This window comes from Cygnus olor, chromosome 3, assembly GCF_009769625.2.
Source record: "Cygnus olor isolate bCygOlo1 chromosome 3, bCygOlo1.pri.v2, whole genome shotgun sequence".
Lineage (NCBI taxonomy): Eukaryota > Metazoa > Chordata > Aves > Anseriformes > Anatidae > Cygnus > Cygnus olor.
Window position 1 is genome coordinate 55,059,130 of NC_049171.1, and position 27,334 is coordinate 55,086,463.

General features: G+C 39.5%; 1 protein-coding gene across 1 annotated transcript in view; it reads left to right on the top strand.

Moving 5' to 3' along the window:
* The window catches only part of CLVS2 (clavesin 2), a 66,097-nt gene that overhangs the window by 5,927 nt on the left and 32,836 nt on the right, over positions 1 to 27,334 (top strand). Inside the window, exon 2 of the mRNA XM_040551952.1 lies at positions 9,837 to 10,011. Within this exon, the coding sequence (XP_040407886.1) occupies positions 9,837 to 10,011 (175 nt within the window). The remainder of the gene's footprint in view (positions 1 to 9,836; positions 10,012 to 27,334) is intronic.

Below are 27,334 nucleotides of genomic sequence, written 5' to 3' on the forward strand. Positions count from 1 at the left end.
ATTAGTGGTACCTTGCTGGATACAGTGAATCCTGTAAGTGTCTCTTCAAACAAGTGAATGTGACTAATGTTAGGCATAAATAAACCAGGACTTGTTTGTGCACAGCCCAGATGGCCACAGGACACACACCGCAGCAGGTCTGCCCAGCGCACCCTGCTTACCTGCTTACCCTGCAGCGCTGCTGCAGTCACTTTGAAATGGGCCAGAGCAAAATGAGAGGCTCCTAAATAAACACTGTAACTTAACACTGATCAGTAAGAATAAAATGGTAGTGTCTTTCCTTCACACTGAACACCACATTCTTTTAGTATTATAGGTTAATATGTTCATTTTTTTCTTTTTTCTTTTCTTTTCACTGTAAAATAGAGAAAAGCAGTCAAAGCCATTTTGGACCAAATTTATCTCATAGTCACTAGCAGCACATCCTTTTCATTAGTCATATTTCTGTACCTATAGAGAAAATAATTTCAGTCTTCAGCAGTGCAGTGATTCAAAGATCAATAGTCCAATTTCTTTAAGTGGTATATTCTTTATTGCAGTGCTGGATGCACGGGGGATCTCTCCGCCTATCGTGCATACCTGAAGTGAAAAGCCATCCCAAATTTATATAGCAGAGTGATGAATATTTTATTAACGCCTATACATATTCATTATCTAACCCCGCCTACTCTCGCTTCTCATGCTAATTAGCTTTTTGTGTCCTGCGTCTGCGCAGATCCTCTCATCAATTCTGGGCAGTGGTCGTCGGGCTGTGGGTGGTGGTCTCAGAGAGGAAGGCCATAAATCTTCCTCACAGTGTACTTTTTACCCTTGGTCAGGATTCTGCTGAGTTTGCTTTCTTCCTAACCGCAAGGACTGGTTTTTGCTAATTATTTCTTTATCTTGTGTTCCAATGTCCAGTTTGAGATATATTGTCCTCCAATGTCCTGTTTGAAATATATTGTCCATACATCTGTTTCCTGTCCTATACATAATGGTCTGTTTGCATTTTATTCCTCCTTTATCTCAACTTCTCTAATCAATCCCCCCTTTTCTTGCTCCATGCAAATTCTTTTGCATTAAATGCCTTTATCATTAGCGGTAACGTAGTAAAGCAGGTGTCTGAATAACATACATAATAGCTTGAGATATTTTCTGTACTCGGGACAGATTAAGTTCTCATCTCAGGCCGCCCAACCTGAACCCGAGAACCATATTCCCACAATCATTAGGATCTGGAGAACCGCAACTTGACTGGCCCAGTTGGAGTAGCCGTCCATATTTTCCCAGGTGCCTTCTTCACCCTTGAATAGTGGATCCAAGCTGCTTGCTCCTTGATCTTGATAGCAGTATGCGTTGTCAGCAGCACTTGGTATGGTCCCGTCCACTTTTCCTCCAAAGGGTGACCTGTAAATACTTTTACATACACATAATCCCCAGGTTTAAAGGGGTGGATTGGTTGGTCCAGCCCTCTAGCCCTGGTTCCTGAGACAACTTTAGATATTTGATTCAACTGTTTTTGGAGTCCTATTAAATAATTATACAAGTATCCTGACCCCAATTGCGTCAGATCCTCCCCGCTGAACAGAAACTGATAGGGCCTTCCGTATAATATTTCAAAAGGGCTTAGATTCTCCTTTGTCCGTGGTTTCACTCTAATTCTGAGCAAAGCTAAGGGAAGAGACTGAGGCCACGGCAAGTTAGTTTCTTGTCCGATTTTGGCCATTTGTTGTTTAATTAGGTGATTCATTTTCTCCACTTGTCTGCTTGCCTGTGGTCTGTAAGGGGTATGGAGTTGCCAATCTACGCCTAGGACCTTACTTACTTGTTGGACTATTTGCGCACAAAAATGGGAGCCCCTATCTGAGGACATTGCCGCCGGAATTCCAAACCGCAGTATTATCTCATTTAATAAAACCTTGACCACCTCCCTTGCCTTGTTAGTTCGACAGGGAAAAGCCTCTGGCCGCCCTGAGAAAGTATCTGTTAAAACTAACAAATATCAATACCCCCCTTTTCTAGGCAGTTCTGAAAAATCAATTTGCCATTGTTGTCCGGGATAGTTTCCTTTACCAATTATTCCGAACTTTACCCTATTTTCTGTGTTAGGGTTATGATGCAAACAAATACTGCATTGTTGGGTTACTTGTTTTACCGTAGTATACAGATTTCTTCCCACTAAGACTCGACTCAGGTTTTTATACAAGGTGTCTGCTCCCCAGTGAGTCTTATTATGTTCCGCCATGACCGTAGGCCATATTAAATTAGAGGGTATCACAATTCTATTATCTTTCAAATATACCCATCCATCTAATCTTACTTTCCCTTTCAAGTCCTCAATTAGTTTTTGATCTTCCCGTGTGTACCTAGGTTCCTGTCCTTCACCTAAAGTTTGTATTTCACCGTCTGGTATTAAAGTAAGCGCCTCCACCTCAGCCACCTCGGCCACCCTTTTCGCTTCCTGATCAGCCAATCGATTCCCTACCTCGAAGTCGGCGGTTCCTCTTTGGTGTCCCCGGCAGTGCATAACAGCCACTTTCTCTGGTTGCTTTACTGCTTCTAATAACTTCAAAATTTCTTCAGCATGCTTTATTTGTTTTCCTTGGGCAGTCAATAATCCCCGTTCCTTCCAAATAGCCCCATGCGCATGCACCACACCAAATGCATACTTAGAGTCTGTCCAGATATTTACTTTCTTTCCTGCTGCCAGTTCCAATGCTCTTGTGAGAGCGATTATTTCTGCAACGTATTGCAGCAGAACTCCTTCAGTGTCTGGGGCCTCCCAACCCTCAAGCTCTTTTGCTAGTTGATTCCCGAAAATCGTGGGGCTGTTTTTGAATCCCTGCGGCAATACGGTCCAGGTCAATTGAGTCCTTCGTCCCGAGTTTGGATTTTCCCACTCAAAAGTGAAAAGCTTCTGACTTTCTGGGGCTAAAGTCAGACAGAAGAAGGCATCCTTTAAATCCAGCACGGTAAACCAAACTAGATTATCCTTTAATTTAGTTAGCAGTGTATAGGGATTCGCTACCATGGGGTGTATATCTTCAGTGATCTTATTTATAGCTCTTAAATCCTGCACCAATCTATAGTTCCTCCCATCTGGCTTCTTAATTGGCAGTATAGGAGTATTATATTCAGATTCACACTCAAGCAACAACCCATATTGTAAAAACTTATCTACTATCCCTTTAATTCCTTTCCTATCTTCTATTCTTAGGGGATATTGCTTAATCTTAACTGGCTTTTCTCCTGGCTTTAGTCTAACCACTATCAGGGCCGCATTTTTGGCCCGTCCGGGAATGTCAGTGGCCCAGACTCCCAGGTAAACTTGGTCTAGAATTTCTGAAGTCACCCCACCGATAGGGTCTGCTTGTATTAATGTTAAGCTTAGCGCAGGTTATCAGCTGTTCTTCTCCCACTTTTAACCCAACCTTTCCTTTTTCAAAAACAATTTCTGCCTCCAGCTGTTCCAGCAGATCCCGCCCTAATAAAGATTTTGGAGATCCTGGTAAATATAGAAACCTATGTATTCCCATCTGTTTTCCTAATTTATATTTTAAAGGCCTCAGGAAAAAGGCTCTTTCGTGCTGGCCCGTAGCTCCTATTACAGTTACAAAATCCTTATCCTCCGGTATCAATTTCTGGTTTAACACAGAGTAGGTCGCTCCTGTGTCAATTAAAATCTCCACCTCCTGTCCTAACTTCCCTAGCTCAATTTTAACCAGTGGATCTGCTAGGGTAGAATCCCCCGGTCTACTTCATTGATCGGGAGATACACTAGCTATCCTTAGTCTGTTCTCCTCCCGTTGCTTCGGACATTCCCTCTTCCAATGACCCACTTCCCTACAATATGCACACTGATTCGGTCTCAGGGGAGGCCTTGCTGACCTTCCCCCTCCTCCATTCCCTCTTCCTTTACTCCGAAAAGGCTCTTCTTGCTTCTGTAAAGCCGCAACAGTTGCCGTGGCAATAGTCTTACCCAGCCTTTGTCTCTCATTCCCTTCTCGATTCCTAAATACCCTCCATGCCTCTTCCACTAACCTCTCTAAATCCCTTACATCTGGTTCCTTCATCTTTTGAAGTTTCCGTCTTATATCCTCTGCCGATTGTCCCAGAAATAGCGATACCAGCTGAAGCCTACCTCCTTCCGAGGAAGGATCTAACGTTGTAAATTTTTGCATTGCTGTTCTCAAACGTTCAAGAAATTCTGACAGAGTCTCTGTTTGGCCCTGTTTTACAATATACAATCTGGACCAATTTACAGAGTTAGGTATCGCATTTTCTAGAGCAATCCTTATCCATTCCTGATACCTTTTCAACAATCTATAGTCATTCTTGTCATTATAATCCCAGTTCGGGTCCACCCTAGGTACGTGTGTTTCTACTGTCCCAGGCAGAACTCCTGACGTTACTTGTGTCTGCACCTGGGTCCGAGCAGTTTTTACTACCAGCTGTTTTTCTGTCTCCGACAGAGCTGCTAGCATTATTTCTATATCTTTCCAGTCTGGGTCTAAATTTTTCACAATTAGTTCAAATCTTCGAGCCACGGCTTCCGGATCATCCCGGTATCCTTTTACAGCTTCTTTCCAAGAATCTAGTTCAGTGGTTGTAAAAGGTACTTTTATCCGGGCAGGGCCATTAGTTCCCATGGCCTGCCGTAATGGAGCCTGAATAACAGGTCCAACTTTACTTCGGGTTCGGGCCGTGATCGGGGTAAAATTCTCATTCCCCCAACTCTCATCATCCTTATCTATTTTGCCGTTTCCTGGACTTGCCTCCACACCTCGTTCTACTGTCTGGGGCGGGAGGACATAATCCTCTATTCTCTCCTCTGGTTCACTTAATTTCAAACATCTCTGCCTGATACTGCACGCCGAACAACATCTCTTCATCTTTCCTGCCCCTTCCTTTCTCATGTCCTTTTCTATTGCCAGGATCAAAGGATCCTGTGGGGCTAAGTTAATTCCACACTCCCTCTGCCATTCCGTGTGGTTTCTTAAGGTGAAAAACATATCTGCATAGGACACCTCATCCCATTTTCCCTCTCTCCTTAAAAACAACATTAACTGCAGTAACGTATTATAATTTATAGTTCCATTAGACGGCCACTTTTCCTCACACTCCAGCTTATAGAGTGGCCACCACTGATTACAATATTTTATTAATGTTTTCCTATTTTCAGTCCCTCCAGGGGATCCTCGTATATCCTTCCAATGATTTAATATACAACCTAACGGGCTTTTCTTGGGGATTTCACCACTTTGCTGCCCTCCCATATTATGAAAGAATGTCACAGAATACACACAAGTATATCCTTACAACAACACCAGAAACCCACCAAAATTCCTAACAACACTGCCGTAGCACTTATCCCGATAATCAACGTCAAATTCCACATATAACAGATTCGTTAACCTGAAATAAACAGTTCCAATTCCAAATGGACCTCAAGAACGAGCTCTTTCCTTGAGGTCCTCCCAACATATACTTATGATATTAATCACAAAAGTATATACCAAATACTGTCTTGCAGAAGATCACCTTCCGACTTACAGACAGTTCCAAATGACCAGTCTACCAAACAAACAAACCAAAATAAAGAATATACTCACTTACAATGATGGGGTCCTTGTCTGCCTCCGCAGTGATCCGGTGAGTTGAGGAGTCCCTCCGGGAAATCCCGGGGGTACCCTAGGGAGTCCTGTTCCCAGCGGGTCCTGCGGTCCGACAGAGGAGAAGTCCCATCTGGGGTGCCAGATTGATTCAAAGATCAATAGTCCAATTTCTTTAAGTGGTATATTCTTTATTGCAGTGCTGGATGCACGGGGGATCTCTCTGCCTATCATGCATACCTGAAGTGAAAAGCCATCCCAAATTTATATAGCAGAGTGATGAATATTTTATTAACGCCTATACATATTCATTATCTAACCCCGCCTACTCTCGCTTCTCATGCTAATTAGTTTTTTGTGTCCTGCGTCTGCGCAGATCCTCTAATCAATTCTGGGCAGTGGTCGTCGGGCTGTGGGTGGTGGTCTCAGAGAGGAAGGCCATAAGTCTTCCTCACAGTGTACTTTTTACCCTTGGTCAGGATTCTGCTGAGTTTGCTTTCTTCCTAACCGCAAGGACTGGTTTTTGCTAATTATTTCTTTATCTTGTGTTCCAATGTCCAGTTTGAGATATATTGTCCTCCAATGTCCTGTTTGAAATATATTGTCCATACATCTGTTTCCTGTCCTATACATAATGGTCTGTTTGCATTTTATTCCTCCTTTATCTCAACTTCTCTAATCAGCAGTCCCAAGGACAAGGTTGGCTCTTTTATGTAAAGAAAAGCTTTTTCTAAGAAAAAAATATGCTATCTTCTTAAATCAGTTTTTGCAAAAGTGGATACTAGTCTGCAAAACATTAAAGTATAAGCACACCTTAAACCAGTAATTTGTGCGCCACCTTAAAACTGTAATTTGTGCATCAACTTTTACATAGTGCTCTGGGTGCTCTATTTCTGCAGAAATAGAATTTATGAAATGCAGAGTAATGCAGGCCTCTGGAACTGGTGTTTCAGCTTTCCAGGGACTCACACTTCAGAAAGGACTGGAAGATCAGCTTTCAGCAGATGGAGTTTAACTTTTAGCTACGAAGGTGTGAGATACATTTCATCACGCATCTGTGAAAGCTGATAAAAGAATTATTTTGGCAAATATTCCTGTTCTGGCTTTGTCTGGGATAGTGTTAATTAAGGGGAGACAATTGCGCATTTAGAATAACTAATGCAGGAATAACATAGCATGGCTATTGTGAAAAACAGCTCTCCATGCTCAGAATGATAATTTGTCCAGCATAATACTGCAGTCACCCACACCCACCTACTGGTTAAATTTCCAGTGCTTGTCTGGAGACAGCCCATAGCAGATAGTTGGTGTGGGACTGTGTAAAGAAGTTCAGTGGAATTTGGGTTATCTTGTGGTTACCTGTGGGTAATGGTGTACCCATAGGTTTGCTTGATGTGTGTTTTTTGTATATCTGCACCAAGTAATTTTTCCCACCTTTTGTATACCTAGGATTTTCATTTCCCTAAAGTCCATCCAAGAGCTGAGCACATGTTTTAGTACAGACTGTGCATCCTGGTACTGATGTGAACAGCAGTAGCAGGGAGGTGAAAAGTTGCACAACATGCAAGTGGAGTGGATTTAAGACGAGTCTGTACATAAATAACTGTGCTATTGGAAAGCTTTAATATAGTTTCTTTAGTCATATTTCATTTGCTTGTACTGTTCAAGTGATACTTGCAGTATTCAGATTGCCATTTGTAGCACCTAAGTTTCATCTGTTTCACCAAGTTTACATTTCTGGCTTGCCTCAGCATGTGTCCAGAGGAAAAGCAGCTTCAAAAATCCACTAGTAGATTTGTCTTTCTTCTCTGGTTTTCTGTTCTGTACTTAAGCAGAGTGTCAAAACCAAGAGAAGAGGTCCATTACAGAATGAAAGATAGCTCCTATTTCCAGCTAATTGCTACAAAGGGTATTTGAGGGGAGAAGCTTCTTTCTTAGTGACATGTCCCTGCATTCTCTTAATATGGCTTTTTAGACTTAAAAGAGTACTTCAGGTACCTTCCTTTGGTAGAAAATGTTCTTGCTTGCTTTTAGCTAGATCTTTGTTCTTCAGGACTTGTTTTCACTGAGAGGACAACCTTTTGTCTTTTCCTGTGGGTAAATATACAATATTGTCATTGCACTGTGGACTGTATTTCTTACACTAAGCAAACATGAAATAGGAGTTATGCTGAATATGGCACAGATTTGTGGAGACCCAGGCCTGTGACTATTGGTTACCCTCTGTGGTGTCTGAAGTCCTGGCCTCATTGATACCTGACAGTTTTTCCACTGTCTTGAACAAATTAAGAATATTATTACGTATATATGTGTTTGCATATATACATCTATACATGTATCACTTAGGTATACATAAAATATTTTAGGGACTGTCTTAGAGGACTGATCAAAGCATCCTTATGTCTAATGCATGGGATTTCTAGCAGCCTTATGCTACCAGAGAGCTATTAATCCAAGGCATGTGATGTGTTCTTAAAGTCCCTAGGGAGGATGTTAGAGATCTATATCGGGAACTTGGGAATCTTCTTGGACTGGAGGTTGGGTGTTTGCAACAGCCATCTGCTTTGTGGAGCTCCTCTCCTGGAGAATGAGTATTTTGAATGGGGTGGTATAAATGGCAAGTGTGGTTGTGCTAATTTTATGATTTGAATATTTCTAATGTCTTTCCTGTAAATATGAGTTCCAGTAGATCTTCCTCATACTGAGGACATTTGTAAATAGCTCTCCCAATGACTCAATTGATGTAATTTCCTTCTCTGTGGGACCTTTCCCCTGGGAAGGTCTCTTACAGGGTGTATTTGCAACTAATTTTATTAAAAAAATACTATTTATGAGACCTGTACCACCTTGTGGAGCTAACCGGTGCGTTTGAAGGTAGTTGGCCACTCTCTGTCCCAGCCCCTGGCCCTGAACACAATGCTGTACACCTCACTCCCTCAGGGTAAGCACACTTTAACACTGGTGCTGGCAGTTTTACAAAACGTAGATCATACAGGGAATTTTAGTACGCACCTTGATTAGGTGCCTCCACTGCCTTTGCATGCCTGTATTGTTGCAGATAGGTAGACTGGTCTGCAGATAATCAAGGTTCAATAAGCCCATTTTGGTGCCAGTGAAATATTTTGTAGTATTCTTGCTTCAAAATGCTCCTAACACAGCCCATTTCACATACAGCTTGGTCAGGAAAGAGGCAATGAATGATTTTTTTTTTTTTTTTTGTAGCAATGCTGAGGGTATTTATTTGGTCATTGAAGGACCTCAAGAGCAACTCTGTCATTTTCCCCCCGTGACTGGATGTCATGTACAGTGGTTGGGCTGGGGAGCTGTGCTGCTTGGAGAGAGGGGGAGCATCACCCCTGCCATGCCTGAGGCTTTGCTCATGCTCCCCTGGGGAGTTTTGCCCAGGGCAGGCAGGGTGCACCAAGCTTGCTTTACTGTACCTGCTGCAGAAACAATCAAACCTTTGATCCCCCAAGGAAAAATTTCCATTTTCAGTAATGGCCTTTTTTTTTTTTTTTTTTTTTTTTTCCCTGCCAAAGGGAGATAGAGAATTTCAGAGTTTTGAGGATTTCCATAGGGAAATTACAGAGAAGAATTTTGCTTGTGCAGTTCACTCTCCTTGCTGAAAAAAATCTGAACAAAAAAGAGGGAGCATATCAAACTACCTGCAAACTTTAGATCTCGTAAGAGTAAAATATTAGAAAAAAGTTATATCTCAGAAAAGTGGAAAATACAGAGGAGAATATGAAAAATCTTGTCCTAGTCAACCAAACCAAATTCAAAATCAAAGTAAAATTTTCTTAAATGAAGAGAAGAATCATGGAAAACAAAGCTTCCCCTATGGGGAAGATTCCCCTATGTTTACCTGGGGAAAACAAACTTTCTGTTGTTTACCTGTTTTAAATTTATACAGACATTTAATATAATGCATGGATATGTTAGGCAGGAGACTTCTACAGAAAGTTCAAGCTTGCTTTTGGTGTTTTATATTCTTGTATTTTTCTTTTGGATGGCTGATGGTTTAGATGTATATAATCCTGCTCCAGAGAATGAAGTCAACTAACTGAGCTTTTGAGACCTTCCTGGCTTTACATACCGCTAGCTTCTGAGGTTACGTGTGCATCCCTTTCTGTTAACCTTTGGATAAGCAGTGCAAAGGAGGAATGCTCAGAACTTTTCCCTGTCTGTGCCGTTAACCTACCTTGGCATACATGGCTTAACTAATTCTCCCCTTCACATTCACAGGTACACGCTGGTGGATATTTTGCGTGCCATACTTCTTTCTTTAGAAGCCATGATAGAAGACCCCGAGCTGCAAGTGAATGGGTTTGTTTTGATTATAGACTGGAGCAACTTCACCTTCAAGCAGGCCTCCAAGCTCACACCAAGCATGCTTAGATTAGCCATAGAAGGCCTTCAGGTAATGTTCTTCTTTTCTTTCTCTTCCTAATACCCCCTCCCCCCTGTCCCCCTGCCTTTTCTTTTTGGATGAAGCTAAGTTGTGAATTCAATATGGTAACTGCAGTAACTCTTAGCGTATAAGCTCCTTCTTTGCAATAACTAAGAGGTAACTTCTCTGTCTTTATCCCAACGTGGCTGACCTCCTGTAAATTCAGACCATAGCTTCTGGAGCAAGTTGCAAGTAATCAGTTTATCTTGTCGTTTTGGACAGGACTAATGGAGTGTGTGGTTCTGCTGCCTCCCCAGGTCATTTGTTTCATAGATTCCACTGGAAACAGGCTCACACTATATCACTTGTCCTGAAAAGTGTGGCACACTGTGAACAGACAGGTAGCTGGGAGTATTTACTCACTGAAAGTTCAGCATGTGCTTGACTTTTTTGGTCAGGATTAATTTGGACAGCAGCTTCTAGGTTTGAGCATGTAGTGATTTAAATTTCTTTCTACTCATTGTAAAGGTACTTTACACAGCACAGGCACATATGTGGAAAGGATACCACATAACTCTTGCCTGTCTCCCATGATCTTTAATGCTTATTAAAATGAAAAACTGGAATGTGTGAGGTAGTTGTTTACTGTACAAGCTTGAGGTGGTGTGTTAAAAATACCTGTAATTCACTGCCACACATGGCAGTGTGCTCTGGTTTTACAAGGACATATATTTCTTTTCTGTGATATTTTTATCATTTATACATTTTTATTACTTATAAAGCAAAATAGCAACCTTAACTTTGAACTTTCTTCACTTTGATATTTCTATTTTTGAAGAAACATGTATAGCAGGAGTATGGAGTTTTGATCTACATCTTGAAATGGCTTGAACAGCATTCAGCCTGCTGTTGCATAAACAGCATTCAGCCTGCTGTTGCACACAGAAGGGTAGTGACAGTCATGAGATGAAGATCTGAACTTTCATTTTGTTGTGCTTCCTTATACAACGGTGTGATTCCATGGTCTTGAGATCTACATCTTAAGACAGCAGAGAGATCTGTACTTTAATAGTGCTGTTTTCTTTTATAGTTTTTTAGCATTGTTTTCTTTGTGCTGCTTTTAAAAGTTAACCATTGTTTTCTCATTTAGATCATGAATAAATACTTTAGTAGTCTTTGTTTTTAAATGGTGATGTCTCTTCTTGGACATTAATCATTTTTTTTTTTGATGAGAGCTGCAGTGAATCTGAAAGTATGATGTATGACCTACATCTGAAAGTATGATATACGACCTACCAAACTTCAGTTGGACTTTGGAACTCTATTCTCCAGCCACCATATAGTTTATTGCTGAGTTAAGGTGAAGTTTGTAATCCCCAATATCTCCAGTCTGACAGTGGCTATCACCCAGGGCATCATTTTTTGCCCACTGTTTCCAGTCCTGTTGACTCCAGGGATGTAAAACTGGGCACAAAATGCTGCAGAAGAGGGAATGAGAAAGCTCTGAAGTGGCAAATATGAGGTAAAACTTACCCAACACTTGAGCAGTCTGACCTAATGTGTGACGTGTTATCTGTAAGCAGCAACTTTCACAAAGCCTTTTATCACAATTCTTTTTGCGGTGGGGGAGGTTCAGGTTGGATATCAGGAAAAGGTTCTTCACTGAGAGAGTGGTCAAGCACTGGAACAGGCTCCCCAGGGATGTAGTCAAGGCACTGAGCCTGACAGAGTTTAATAAATGTTTGGACTGTGCTCTCAGTCCTATGGTCTGAATTTTTGGGTAGACCTGTGTGGAGCCAGGAGTTGGACTCAATGATCCTTATGGGTCCCTTCCAACTCGGGATATTCTATGACTCTATGATTTTGCAGAAATCAATTAAATGGGCTCATTTTAATACACTCTTTCATTTTCTGTGGAGAAGCACTGAGGGATTGAGGGCTAACATTCCTACACTAGCAAAATTAACTGATTTGCTAGTTATGTTTTGCTAGTTGTTATACTACCTAGGGACTTGTATTTATTTATTTATTTATATATTACTTAAATAAACATTTTTCTATGTAGCGTTATATTAGAATTAATGAAAAGGGCTGAAGACAACTGTGTTGAGCATCTTGGACGGAGAACCTCCCTTCAAAAATAATTATGATCAGGAAGGAAATAAGAGGAGAGCATGGTGAAAAGATAGTGTAGAGACACCCTGGTCAAGGGATACATTTATTTGCATTCTACAATATTTAATTCTTGAAATATTCCATTTTCTTACCCTCAACAGAGATTATATTTTCTTTCATTTTGGACAAAAATATGTAGCAGAAACATCTTTCTGAATGATACTAAAGTTAAAAGTGCTTACTCAGGGAAAAGAACAAGAAAAACTCATGAACACAGTTTATTTATGATCTTTGTAAATACTTTCTGTTTAATCAGAGAAATGGAATTTACTTTGGCTTATAAGGTTTAACAGGGCTCAAGATACTGAACTTTACCATTTGGGAATTTAAACATTTGTTTTACTTGAGTGGGAAGGGACAGGGGAAGTGGGATTAGTGACCACTAAATTTGATGTTGACCAAATCCCTTTGCCTCTTCCATGAAATCTACTAAATTTGCATTATATTTGCTTAGCTTCCATGGTGAGCAGAATATTGAATATGGCACGTAGCAAAGTGAACTGATTACAAGCTGTGGTGTTTCTGGGCTCTTCACAACTGCTTATTTTTTATGAAATTGCTTCTAAAAGTATAAGTAAATATACACAGTTTTCTAATGAAGACAGGTTCTGCTTTACACTTCATCTGCATATATGTGTTAAGTGGGAGTATGAAAAGAAGCATACTCCTAAAGGACTTTAATACATTAGAAAAACCTCCTAGGTACCTGCAGTTGTTTTCAGGTAAAGGGCCTTTTGGCCATGGCATTTTTAATCTTAAAGGCCAGTGATCATCTGTGATTCAGTGATTAACTGATGTGAATTTCCAGCATATCCATCCCAATTTTGCTGTACCATTCAACCGTTGCAGTTTAGACCACTTCTGATTTTTAGGTCAAAGAGGTTTACTGGCCAAGAAACAGTGATTGACTCCTGTGGAGGTTGGGACACTCAGCTGGGATTCTTGATGCTGCAGTTTCAGTTGATACATTGGCCTTGTCCTAATGGAAGAAAGTGATACTCTTCCTTTTGGATGCTGGTGGTTACAGGATTTATGTTGCTCCTAGTCAATGAGAAGGAGAATTAAAACGTAGATCCCCTATACTTTCTGTAGTGAAGAATAAGCACATAAGCAAATGCAACACGTGGTATTCTATTTTCTGAGAAGGATCTGTCTGGATTAGTTACCTGGGAGTACCTAACAGCTGAGGGCTGTGAAACCTGAGCAGATGAGAGCATCAAACATTGTTTGAGGAGTAAGACCTAAACCTAAACTCTGACTGTGGTACCTTGTATTGGCTCTTCCCAGAATATTTAATAGGCTGGTGTCTGTGAATCACAGTCTTTTGTTGCTCACTTTTCCCTATTTATTGCTTTCTGAGTGCTGAATTTGGGCTTGTGAATGAGCTCATGTTACTCAACAACTCAGCTCCTGAAAGCAGGAAATATTATATCTTGTTTCTATGCTCTGGTGTCTTGAATAAGTCCCTTTCAAAAACTAAAAATTTTACAAAATTTTGTCTCTTTCTCCAGCAAGGTGCTGTAATCTGAGTGCTTCAGCTACTTTTCCCATAGAGAGAAAAACTCTCGAGAGCTCAGAACAGACCCAGTCCTGTCTTTACATAGGCAGTGATGAACTCTGAGCTATTAATACATGAGAATGAAATCTTGCAGTTACAGTCTCATAAATCGCTCTAAGAAAACATAATCTCAATACACAACTTTGGTCAAAAAGCAGATCAAATATTAGGAATTATAAGGAAAGGGGTGGAGAGAAGAGAACACACTGAATCCGCTGAATACCTCTGCGCAATTGCTTCCATCTTGAACTTTGTGGATGCTTTAGATTTTCTGTCTCAGAAAGACTTCTGTAGAACTGGAAAGCATTAACTGAAAGAAAATAATCAAATGTATGGTCTGATATATAAGGAGCAACTAAATTGTCTGGGATTCTTCAGGATGAAAGAAAAAAAAATGTGGAGGGAAACTACATGTATCTTTAAAACCATAAGACCACAGGATAATCCAGGTTGGAGGAGACCTCAGAAGATCAGCAACACGAAACTCTTGCTTAAAGCAGGGTCCCTTTAAGGTCAGATCTGGTTACAAAACATGTTTTGGGTGGCTGGAGAGAGCTGACAGGCTGCAGATGGGCCATAAAGATCATCTAATTTCAACCCCCCTGCCATGGACAAGGACATGGTGATTTATATGACATGGTGATTCTTTATACAGTAGCCAATAATTTGTGGTACTCCTTGCTGTGGAAATTCTGGGTGCTAAAATATTGTGTTCAGGTAAGATGGATAAGTTAGTGAAAGAGAAATAAACAGAGGATTACTAACTACATAAAAACCTCATAAAGGATTCCTTGGGCTGCATACAGCTGGAGATGAGGTGAATACCAACTGGAAATATCATATAAACTGTCTGTCTTGTATGTGCTTCAGACACTCATTTTTGGCCTCTTTTAAGGAGAGGATGTAGGGTTAGATGGACCTTTGGTGGGACATAATTAAGTCATATGTACTTCTCCCTGCCCTTATAACCTTTCTTTCATTTTACCGTTCCTGTCTCTCTGATGATCTCTTTTGCCTTAATATGTAGCTGGAAACACGGGCAGGGGGGAAGAGGTTCTAGGTATGATTCTTTTCTTTGTGATAGTCCTTTTATAGTTACCTGGGCTTTTTCTCAAGTATTAGGACACCACTGTTTTCAGAAGTAATTAAAAAAACAGGTGGCAAAGACTAAAAATTCAATAGGAAAATTATGTTGAAAGTTCCATTTTATTATTAGCTCCAATAGGCAGCTTGGGGGGTAACTATAAATGAGTTTTGCAAAATAGAAAGTTGTGGGCATGCATGAGACACGTTAAGTGATGATTGATTAACTGATATTCAGGATTCTAAGACCTGGAACACTAAATCCTTCTTAAATGCTTGATTTCTATTTAGCTCATAATGGTAGTTGCATACATGACAGACTCATTTTTCATGTTGTCACTCGGGCAGGCTGTACCTCCAAATGCTTTGCAAAATTGCATAGTTATTGGTGGCTGAATATTAATGCTTTTCATCTAAGTGAAACAACGGGGAAAAGGAGATGATACACATTTGTATTGGAAACTGAACATATATCAACAACATTGTTGCAGAAGACAGAAGAATCTCGCTTTTGAGTTGAGGATGTTTACAGGGACAGAGACTGATAGTGTTTGGGGGACAAGGCAGGTCTTTCAACTGATTGTGACTTATTTTTTGTTACAAAGGAAGGATTCATAAGCTAAAACATACTCATTACTCTGAATGTGAAAGCAAAACAGAAAGAACACAAAGACAGCATGCTTGCAGCTACTATTGCTATCCAAAACATCTTTAAAACAGTTGTTCTTGTGAATTGTAAGCATAATAACCCCAATCAGATTTGCTGCAGCAGGGTAAGATGGAACAGCCACCTAGTTTTGGACTACATCTCTACAACCAGCAGGTTGCAGTGTCAAGAATTTGTAGGTCAGGAACTTCTAGAACAAAGGATGCCTCTGAAAACTGTATTTTGACATTTTCACATAATTACATGGTCAAGTGCTCTGTAAAACACATACACAGACATACACACACACAACTTTTAAATATCTTTTCATCCCAACTTAAAAACAGCAAAATAACTGAGAAAACTTGACTTTACTGCTTCAGTTTTCAGTCAGTTTTTGAGACTAGGGTCCTGCACTGGGGAGGATATTAAAAAGTAGTAGGCTCAAGATAGTAGGCTTAAGATTTAAATGAGAGTATCTACTGCTTCCACGAGGGTGAGCAAGTCATGTATCTGCTTTCATTCAGTGTCTTAACAAAGAGTTAAACTCTTTGTAAATGTCAGAGTTCCCTGAACCCAGGACCAGCTCAGAGATTGAAGGAATGTGCTTGTAAACAGCACAATTCGTATCAGTTCAATTCATGTTCTGCAGCAGCAGCAGCAGCAGAACAGGATATTTATAATAAGAGTTCATTATTTTAAAAGAGCTTATATATATTTGATCTCTTTCACTTTTAAAAGGCCATCAAAAAGGCTTGCTGGCAATTTGCTGTGGAAAAAGGGTGGGCTGGAGCTGACTGTTAGTTCTGGCTTCTCACCTCTGGATGGGCTAAACCTGCCAGGTAAGAAAGGACTTGATGGCCAGAGCTTGAGTTCAATTGCTTACAGGCATGTCTGTATAGACATAGCCATTATTCAGCATGGTCCAGGCTGTTAAAAACCTGTTCTTTGAAGCCAGAATAATTCATTTCCTTGCCTGATTCTTTTATTATGATCATCAATAAAAAGTCATCGAATGCCTTCTAAATGGTGATTTATTTATTTTCACAAACGTTTTTTAAGATGAGGGGATACAATTATCTCTCAGTTATTTATTTATTTGCCTATTTATTTATTTATTTGTTTGTTTATTTATTTATTTCAGCTAAGAACTATTCCACTGAAATATTACTGTTAAAAGCATCTGCTAATTTGTGGTGCCCACTGTGACAGGCCATGAGACCGTGGCCTGATTTTTAGACATATTTTATATATTCCCAGTCCAGCTGCCATTGACTTGCCATCAGGAGGATTCAAGACCTGTGAAGATTTGATCTCCAACCCTCAAACCAGGAGCCTGAATTCTAGCATGGCCTATATTTAGAGCTCCTCATTAAATGCTCTTTGAACGTGGCTCTGTGTGGGCTGCTGCCTCTTTGAAACAAGTAGTAGGAAGCAATAAACTGAGCTCCTCTTTCATCCCCAGAAACTCTGCTGTGTGGCATCTTGCTGATAGCTGCAAGGATCCATAATGGAGTGAAATATCCACCACAGAAGCACTGCCACTGGAGTTAGCAGAGTAACTGACTGTAGAGGGTTGTCATCATCCCTGTGAAACAACATGAGAAAGAGAGTGGGCACTTTGCCAGTGTTTTGCAGATATTTGTTGTACGCAAGGCATGATGTGTTGTGGGGATCTTGGCTTTATTCAGGCCCTTTGATCTAGCTGGCACAGACTCTTGTGCCTGTTCCTTCTGCCTTCTGAGCAGCCTTTGTCTTAGTCCTATGATCCTCAGATCCTCATCCCAGTCCTTTACACATTGCCTAGTTTTGTACCAGTCTTCACTGATGTGGGCTTTTGTCTCAGTGTCCTAATGGCATGCCCCAATATCTCTATTGTTGTGGGTGATTGCATGGCATGGTAAGGTCATCTTAGATTCCCAAGGAGATCTGAGAATATTGTGGTCTTCAGATCTCCTTATAGCCAGTGTTCCCATTGCTTTTCATGTCATTCCAGAAAGCAGCACTAGAGAGTGTGTCCTGATCATTTGACATTTGAAGTGAGTCCTTTAGCCAGCAAGTGGTTAAGGAAACTGTCGCTGCAGTTGCTCAGACTGGAGCTGGTGTGCTTGGTATATACGACTCAGTGCTCATGGGGCCAAGCAGAAGATGACAGGAACTTCTGGGGGATGTAGTGGAATGACATGGTATGATCTGGGAAAAGATTTACTCATATCCATTTTTTAATTCTGCTTTAACAAGCCAGCCATGGTTAGTTTACAGTCCAGTGAAATAGTTGCCATTTTCCCATCAGTTCCCTTAACAGAAAAGAGCATCCAATTAGAGTTATTGCAGCGTGAGAAAAAGAAAATAGAAGAGTTTCTTTTTGTACATGCATATTATCTCTTTCATTAACTTTTTTTTTTTTTTTTTTTTTTTTTTTTTTTTTTTTTTTTGTTAAATGCTAACCACTTTTTTTCCCCTTGGGAAACAGAATCTATCAGTATTAAATAATGATAATAAATGCATTGCCCTGATTAAGCTGAAAAATTAGTATTATGCTGAGGCGAGTGGCACCAGCATGAAAAAAGAAGGGCTTGTAGCACGAACTTGGTGTAGGGAATTAAATTTTGGCACCATGATTGACTTTCTGTTGTCTCTGGTAGTCCACAGTTCAACAACTATACAGTTACAAACATTCCTCAATTTCAAAATATATAGTTATTTTTGGAAGTAATCATCCTCAGTCAACACCTAAATATTTCTCTTTGCTTCTACATCATAAGTTCATGAGGGATATAAATAATTTCCTTCCTCATAAGGTCACTCAGAAATAAAGCTAATTTTTTCTAAATTGTAAAGACAGAAACCGAAGACAGGTTTTAAGATCATAGTTCACCTTCCTGCTAAGGCAAGATTAGCTCTCATGTATTATATTTTCTAGTACTTCACACACTTTAATTTAAAGTCTTAAAAGTAGGTCTGGCACATTCTTTGGAAACCTTTCCATGACTTCTTTCTCTTCAGATTTCCTCTCAGCATTAATCCTAAATTTTCTGTTTCAAAATGTCACCCTCTATAAGCCCTTCATTATTTCACCTGGTGCTGTTGAGCTGGTGTGTGAGTATCCGTTTTTGTCTCACACTAACCCAAAGAAAGGAATTATTTGAAGAAATATCTGCAACAGTGATGATCTAGAATCAGGATCTGTGGAGGTTCTTCGTGTCTCATTTGCCAGTGGGAATGTGAGATTTGTGTTTTCTTTCGTGATATGAAAATCAATGAAACTCTTCTTATTTGGGGAACTTAAATTTACTTTATAGTGTCCAGATTCCCAGTGTTATCAATCCATTTTATATACACCTCTTTCAGGTTTGTCTTATAAGGATATGCTGGATCATTTTTGGATAACCTGTGTTTTCTCTAATGTTCCTAAATCCTTTGTGATCTTATTAGGCTGTGCACAGTTGGGTTTCTGTTATTGTCTTCTGTATATACTGCCGTTGCACTTAGTCCCTGGCATATCAGCTGAACCTTCGGTGCTCTCTCTTCAAAGCAATACAGTGTAATTTATTGTGTTTTTTGTTGTTTGTTTATAGTCCTTCACAAGTGTTCAGCTCCTATGACAATTATTTTATCGAATACAAATTGACTTTACTTCTAAGCAAAAATTTTACTTTGGCTATAAGCGATTGTCATGCAGGAAAAGCAGTGTTATGTTATTTCCCTAACGTTGAAAAAGCACACATGGGAGATTTCTCTAGGGGTACTGCCACAAAAACATGAAATTATATTGTTTGGCTGGTGATGGTTTTCTCTCATCTCATGTTTCATAATGAAAAAAAAATTAGGACAATTCAATTCTCACATGTTTTGATTGGCATAACTAAGTTTAAATAGGTGCTAATCCAGTGCTTTAAAGTAGTTCAGGATCTGAAACTTTAGATTTATAACACATTAAAAATATATATTTTTAAAGGAAAAATTAAGTATGAACTTTATCTAAACATCCAACTTTCTAGAACACTCCAACTACGATTGGAGTATCTAATGGATAATACATTAAAAACAAAAATAAAAACATAACAAAACAACAACAAAGCAAATAGAAAAGAAATAAACCCAAGGCAAAACAGATTTTTCCATCCATTTTCTGCATATTTTGCAAAGATCAGAGCACGTTTTTAAAACAGTCTTCTGAGTTATTATTACACGGAATGAGAAAGAGCTTGTAATCTTTTCCAGTGTCTTCTGTAATAAAAAGATTGAGCACATATGTTTGTCTAAATTTAATGAATATCCAAACATAGATATGGACTGAAGTCTGAGGTGGCTGCACTTATTATCCCATTGGTGGATATTTGGGTGTAGATTCAATTAAAAAAAAAAAAAAAAGTCCAATACTGGTAAAGCCTTATATCAGCATCTCACTCAGAACAGTTCTGGCTCTTGTCAAAGTGCTTGCTGTTTCTTGGGTTACATTTTATGTTGTGCCTCACAGTTTAGGCTTGAGTTCTGGCTATAAAATGAGTATTCTGTCCCCTTATGATTGACACTAATGCCACAAAATCTGTGGTTAAAGATTGTGTTTTCAAATGTATTTGTTATTAGCTTGCTCATGTAAGTTGGTTCTTAAGAATCAGCGAGGAGCTGGCTGATCCCTTTAACCATTTATTTTCTCATCCTTTATCCCTGGTGGTTTTAAGATATACACCTTTTAAGCAAGTAAGGTTTGCTGCAAGTTGGGTCTTGTGTTTCAAAGCTTTTTGTTAGGAATATTCAGCAATTGATTTTCACTAGAAAACCTGAGGGCATCTTTATACTACTGCTATCAGTATGATCCAATTCTGTTCTCCACGGAAATTCAGCAGGGGTGCAATTTAATGAGACCAATGAAAGGAATCTGACCACTCTATTTATAGAACACTAATTGATCAGGGTAGCCATGATAGGAGGAAACTTCAGAGAAAATCAATGTGGTATCAAATGAAAGTAGCACTCAAGCTCTTAAAGAGACCTGCATGGAAAGCCAATTAAGTATGAATCCATTTGATGATCCATGGGGACAGCTAGGACCATGTGTGTTTTTCAAGTTGCAAAAAAGAAATCAAACCGAATAGCATCTTATTTGCAAGGTTACCCTTACTATATATTTTCTTCTTCATCCTATTGATATTCTCTCCCATTAAATCTTGATGAATTATTTTACTTTCATATGGTGACTGTAAATGTCTTCTTTCAAGAACCCCCCTTTGACAGCCTTTACAGCTCTTTTGTAATGAGCTCTGATGTCCCTCTCTGAAGACAGCAGTAACACTTTGTAGCAGGACTGCACAGCCTCTAGGCTCTGTGACCAGGGTCCCAGTACAGTCCCCAGTCTCAGGTTTTCACTTACATCCAGGAAGAAGAAGGTGGTCCTGCTATTTCCATTTTCATTCCTGTCATTCAAACACTTGTGATCATGGTAGATATACAAAGCTTAACCATTTATACTTATTGCTAGTGTTTCTTAAAGGCCATGTAACATATTTTCTGCATGTACAGATCTCTGCTTCCTCCTCTAATTTCATTTTTGTTTCCTCATGATATCTACTAGAAGTCCTAAACAACCCCCCATGCTCCATCTCCAAGATCTTTAATTTTTATTTTTGTCAGGTACCCTCCTTAACTGTGTGTATCTGCATGACACAGAGCTGGCTGCATTTCAATACACTGTGTTTGGGTTGCTGTAGCAAGGTGGAGCAAGGAACAACCTCCTGTAACATGCTTCTGAAGGATCCAAAAGGGGAACACACATACTCTTTGGTGACTTGTCTATTCTAAAAAAAAAAAAGTGACAAACAGCAAGGGGGAGAATCACTACTTAAACTTACATGCAAAGCTGTTCAAGCTAGTAACATGTGTCTCCTTTCCTTTGATGATTAAATGTGCTTACAATTAAATAGATAAAAATCTTGCTTCATTTTACAGCATACGGGATACAATGCTTAGGTTCATTTTCTGAGGAAGAATTCTTCTTTTTTTTTTTTTTTTTTTTTTTCCAGTAAGATAATCAAAGACACGACATTTGAAATAGCTGCATAAATAATTCTGTTTTTCTGCTGCTGAATAGGAAAGCAGTAAATAATCTGTATCTTCCATGAACAGTTAATTTCTGTGGGCTAAATTTATATAATGACAATATCTGAGCATGTTAATAATGCTACATTTTCTGTTCATTCAGTCTTGAGCATAGGTGGAGGCATAGGGTTGTGCCTTAATTAGCTAGATGAATAATGTTGGAAATATTGTCAATTATCAATACGATCTTCATCTTTCTTTAAGCCCCAAGTGGGAATACAATTCCCAATGACATCAGCAGTTGCCGTGGTGAACTTTCATAAGCTAGTCTTTAATCTTTCATTAAATCACACACTAGGAAAGCAGACATGAGGACTGAGATGAAAAAATCATGCATTTGCAGCATTGATGTCTTCTCTGAAAAAAATATAAAAGGCATGACTTTGTGTTTTTGGAAAGAAAAATTTGCTGCATTATGAGCACACTATCAACCACATATTTTTTCTAAGCAGCACCATGAAGGCATAATTTGCAGGATGTAAACAGGGCTGAGATGTGTGGTACTTGAGAGCGGTCAAAATCAAGTATGACACTAGGGCCTGAGTATGATGAATAGCTCAGCACCATTATGCTCAGTGTTGGAGCATGGAGGTAAAACTGGCAATTTTAGTGGCTCTTCTTGGTACATTGGGCTTTAGATAAAAGCTGGGTATTTTTTAGGTTTGGCCAGAGCAACAGGTTTGATTTTAAGTTATTGTACAGGAGGAGGCTAGAGAAGAGAAGTTCTTCATGTGAACTACCAGCACAGAGAGGATTAAATTCATATTTGTGGAGGTGGATGTCCTGGCTGAGAGATGGGGAGAGAAGAGGGAGTGAGGGCAGAGTACTTTGGGGTCTGTGCAAAGGAAAGTTGTTTGGGAAAAAAGCTCGCCAAAAGACAGACCAGGAAGGATCTGAACCAGCTGAGTAACCAAATCAGTTTAGGATAACTTCAAATCGTGTACAAATCAGATGTACCAGTAGACTTGTGTGGGAGGACAGGACAGGGACTGAGTTTCATTAAGACTGGGGTAGAGTATGAGTTGAAACTCAGAGCAGTTGAAACTCAGAAACATTTACGACCTCTGAATGCAGAAGAGCAGTGAGTGGGCTGTAGAACATCTAGACACCACACAAGCAATGTGCACAGAGTTGGGAGGGCAAATGGAGAGTAAGCTGTGAGTGACAAGTTTGTTGCACTGAGCTGAGAACTGAATTAAGAGTGGAAATATCTGCATCACCATTGAGGGACATAAATGTGACGTCTAAATCTTTCATTTTCCAACAGTCTCCAAAAATAGCAGTTTGGGTCAATATGTAATTGTGTCATTCTGTTCTATCTTGTCTAATAAGAGAAAACTCTTCTTCCCCATGAACCTTAATGTGCTCATGTTATTACAGCATTATGGCTCTAAGAATAACATCACTATAGTTATTATTTGCACAGTTCTCAGCAGTTTGTTTCTGCCCAAGTTTTGCTCTACCAAAGCAAATCTTTTTTCTCCATTTCCTTGTTGTCAACTAGTAGGTGCCCCTAGACAGGACGAGATATTCAGCCAGTGCTTCTCTGTCTTTTTATTTATTTATTTATTTATTCAGTCTATGATGTGCTTGCTTTTTGGGAAAAGAGTTGCAATAACAATTTCATATTTGTTTTCCAACATTAGAAATAGAAAAGCCATAATTTTAAAGTTCGGAAATGTAAAAGATTTTGAAGAGACATTAAGGAACAAAGCTACAACTGCTCTGCTTCATTCTGAAAATACGTTAACTGAAAAAAAAAAACAGAAAATATAAAAGCACAATCTATATTATTATTATTATTATTATTTTTAACAGATCTTGACGTTTGGATTGATTTTCTTTAAAACCATGAAGTACAGCTCACAAGCCTTTTATGTTTTCCTGGAGCTTTTCCTTCCTAGAAACATTTTTGACAATTTTAACTTAGTCAAAAGAAGTACATTAAGTGGTAATTTCTGTTGCCAAGCATTATTTGCCAATGCCTTGCCTTCTCACACATAGGTCTATACTGGTGAAATGGTGCAGAAGAGAATTTGCCCAGGTCACAACAGGAGAAATTATCTGACAGCACTCTGTAGTGTTTTCCTACCAGCACCAGGCTCACACTTACGTCCTTGAAAAATACTGCTTGCATGGATGACAGACTGTTACAGGGCTGCACATAGGTTATTGCTGTGAGAATGGAGCCTTTCAGAGATCTTCTGAGTCACTGGTACCATCTGCCCCTATTCCTGAGGTAAGACCGGATGGTGTGAGCAAAGCTCTGGCATGCAGTTCAGCTTTTTATTTGGCATTCCAGAGTTTGAATCAGCTGCGGGCTGATGGGGAGGTTAGTTTAGAATAACTTGTTTTGTTCCACGTTCTGCAGTGAACTCAAAGCATAATCTGCTTTGATTCACATATTGTATTGCAGGAGACATATTTTTTCTGCAAAGCAGACAGTTTAAAAATATTATTTTTTCCCGCTATTCAAATTGGGCTTGATGTTGCTTAGTTTCACCCCTCCTCATTCAGAAGTTTGTTTTCCTTTTGAGAACTCAATAAAAACTAAAATGGGAACTCAGTCAGATTCAGTCAGGATTCACATAGACTGCAAGCATTCTCTTCCACATAGTGCCAGCCTGGTTTTCTTCCCTGTTTTTTCTTGTGGAAGCCATGTTCCCATGTTTCCTTTCTTGGGTTTGATCCTTCCAACATAGACTGAATTTCACAGCTTCAGTGAACACATGAAACCTAACGTGATCAGAAAAAAAACAACACCAACCCTTAAACTGAATAATTAAAAACAAAACAAACAAACAAACAAACAAAAAAAATTGTGGGAGTAGAATAGAAAAAAGGGTCTAGTTCCCTACAGTGTTGTGTGGGGGAAGGTGGTGGTCTTGCAGTGGGAGCAGTGGTGTTAGAGGAGAACAGGACTTTACAGTTAATACCAAGAATGTTTGATTAGCTGAGTGTTTGGGGGGATTGCAGTAACACTACAGAAAATAAAATCAGAGAATTTGAGCTTGGTGCTATTAGTGAGCTTTCAGCCAAGTAGTATGAAATGTTGGGCTTGTCTGTGGAAGACAGAACATGTGTAGGGAAGTGCGTTTCAGCATGGGGATGACAGTTAAATACTTGCAAGTGAAGTTAATTCTGCAGCGATGACACTTAGTGGGAAGAGAATAGGGGATAAAGAGCAGAAGTCTTGGCAGTGTGGTAAAAACAGGAACTGGACAGTTGCTGAAGTTGAAATAGAGTATAGAGTTAACAGAGGAATCAAACTAACAAACAAAAAAATAGTAAGGGGAAGGCTGCAAATGGAAGGGTGACATACAGCGCTGAAATATGGGGAGAGCAGTCTGTGTGGCATGGGGAGGCTGGGGAGGAGTGGAAAGGAGACAAAAAGGGGTAATGCAGTAACTGAGGGCATCCCATTTCTTGAGCATTAACAATTAATTCTCATTAATTAGAGGAGAATTAATTAGAATAGAGGTGGTATGAGCAGTGATAGAAAGAGATATTTTACAGTGAAAGATGCTGTAATGCATTTATATGCTAAAGAAAATGACAAGGGAAGAAGAGGGGGTGAGAACAGGAACCGTCACTGCAAGAAAATGTCATCAGGAGTACAATTAGAGGAGCTGGTGCTGAAAAGCCACATCACTGGGTAGGTTTCCAAGGTAACGGGTGGAAGCGTCAGGGGCACAGGTGAAGCCCAGGCGTGGAGTGTACCTGCTGTGTGGTAATGACTTGGGGTAGAGTTTCATTTTTGTTTGCTGTTTGTTTTGCCCTGTTTTCTTTCCTAGAGGTTCCTAAAATAGATCCCAAGTTTCCCTTAGCATTACATAACAGTGAGTCAAACCCAGCATTAGATCTTTAATTAGTTTTGACAATCGCATTTCTAGTTAACACATGCAATATAATGAACGCTGCTCTCCAGCCCAGCTGAAAAGACTCCCAACTTACAAGCACGCAGGCAGCTTTTGCCAAAGCTCATCCAAACCTCTGTCACACTCTTGCATTGAAGCAAAATACTTCAATGCAGGTCAGAAATTTCCTGTGTGTACTGCTTGTCTCCTTCTTTCCCAGACATCTTTACATGTTTTCTTGCCCCGTACCCATCTGCAAGCTTTTGTGCTCACACCATGTGTGATTTCTGGTGCATCGCAGCATCCGCATCCTGCACCCTCCTGTGCTCCTGAAGCCCTGCAGCAGTTGCTTGTCCACAGAGATCACCAGAACTGGTGTCAATTTGATGTGGATTTAAACAAAGCTAGGCCTACCAGATTGGACAGAGAGTTACTTGCTTGAATTTCAAAATTTTGGCTTCTGGTTTGATTCTTGCTTCAGGCATTATTTCAGATCCAATGTCTCAAAAAAAGGTATCTTATCTTCCTGGCTAGGAGCTGTGTTCAGGGCAACTCAGTATGATCTTCTCTGGGAATACTTTTCATTTGCAACAATGGTAGATCACCCACTTACTTTTCCATGTGCTTTGAGAGTGAATATCATCTGTAATTTTTACTGCTTTGTGTGGTACTGAAAAACACATCTCAGTATGATACAGAGCAGGGAAGATTCATAGATTATGTGGACTATATAAGCTATACATAGCCTGATAATCATGCCATGATACTTTTATTTTATAAAGTTGATGCTCTAGTGCAATGTGCGTAGCAAGCTTTCTGCATTGATGCTGGTTCTATTAACCTGTCACCACTTGTTTAACAATAGCACTTTAGAAAATATCACTTTTTTTTTTTTTTTTGTGAACATATCTACTTTTATGTCAAAAAATACAGTGAGGGAGGGCTTAACTCCAACAAATAAAATACTTGTAAATTGATTTTTCTTCTGTGAAATGCAAAATCATGAAAAGGTCTTGATCACAGTATTTGTTTACTATGAATTCAACTTCTCTGTTAGCCTATCTTATATTCACACTGGGGCATGCTTTTCACCCTGCTGATGATAGGGGATAAATTATTTTTATTATTATGCTTATGAAGCCTCTCATACAGAAAAAGCATTCAGTAGAAAGTAATGGTGAACCATTTCCTGACAGGTATGTAATTTTGAATAAGAAGAATCTCACATCCCAGGTGATGTACTCTTTAAGACCATCAGAAATAACTGTTGGTGTGAAGATGTACAATACTACACGTGGATTATTATTGATTTTTGATTTGTTAATTATGTAATCAAACTGGGCCTGATTCTCATCTGTTGCAGGGTCTGTCTCCTCTGGAGCAGGTAGTTATGTTGCTGTAGCTGAGGTTCTCCAATAACCCTGTGTGCTCAGACCAGTCAGAGAGCACTGGCGTCCTTCACCTGTGGGTGATGTGCAGAGCTGGGCTCTTTCTGTGCCTCACCTCCCATAAGTACCAATTTCCTTATCGATCCGGGTCCGTTAAGGTTGAAATCCTTGAGTTACCTGTTAAAAATACAGTGTCATCCGCGTATCAGTTGCTCAGATTATAGTGTTTGTTTAATCTTACTTAAGATTATCTGGTTAACATTTATCTTAAGTAAAAATGATTGTTCAGTCCTGTATGAAAGGAATAGGGATTCTGAAGAGCTAATGGATAAGAGAGTAACAATTAGGAAGTGCTTTGCTTAGAGAATAGTTTACATCTTGCAGCCATTTCCATTCTGCTTTTCAGACTATACAGAACGGGGACAACAAAAGTTTCAACAACATACAGTATGAACATAGGCATTTTTGTCATATGAATTTTCTTTAGAAAAAGCTATTCAGTAGAGATCACTATGGATCACTGTGGATGGAAACAGCTCCCAGGACA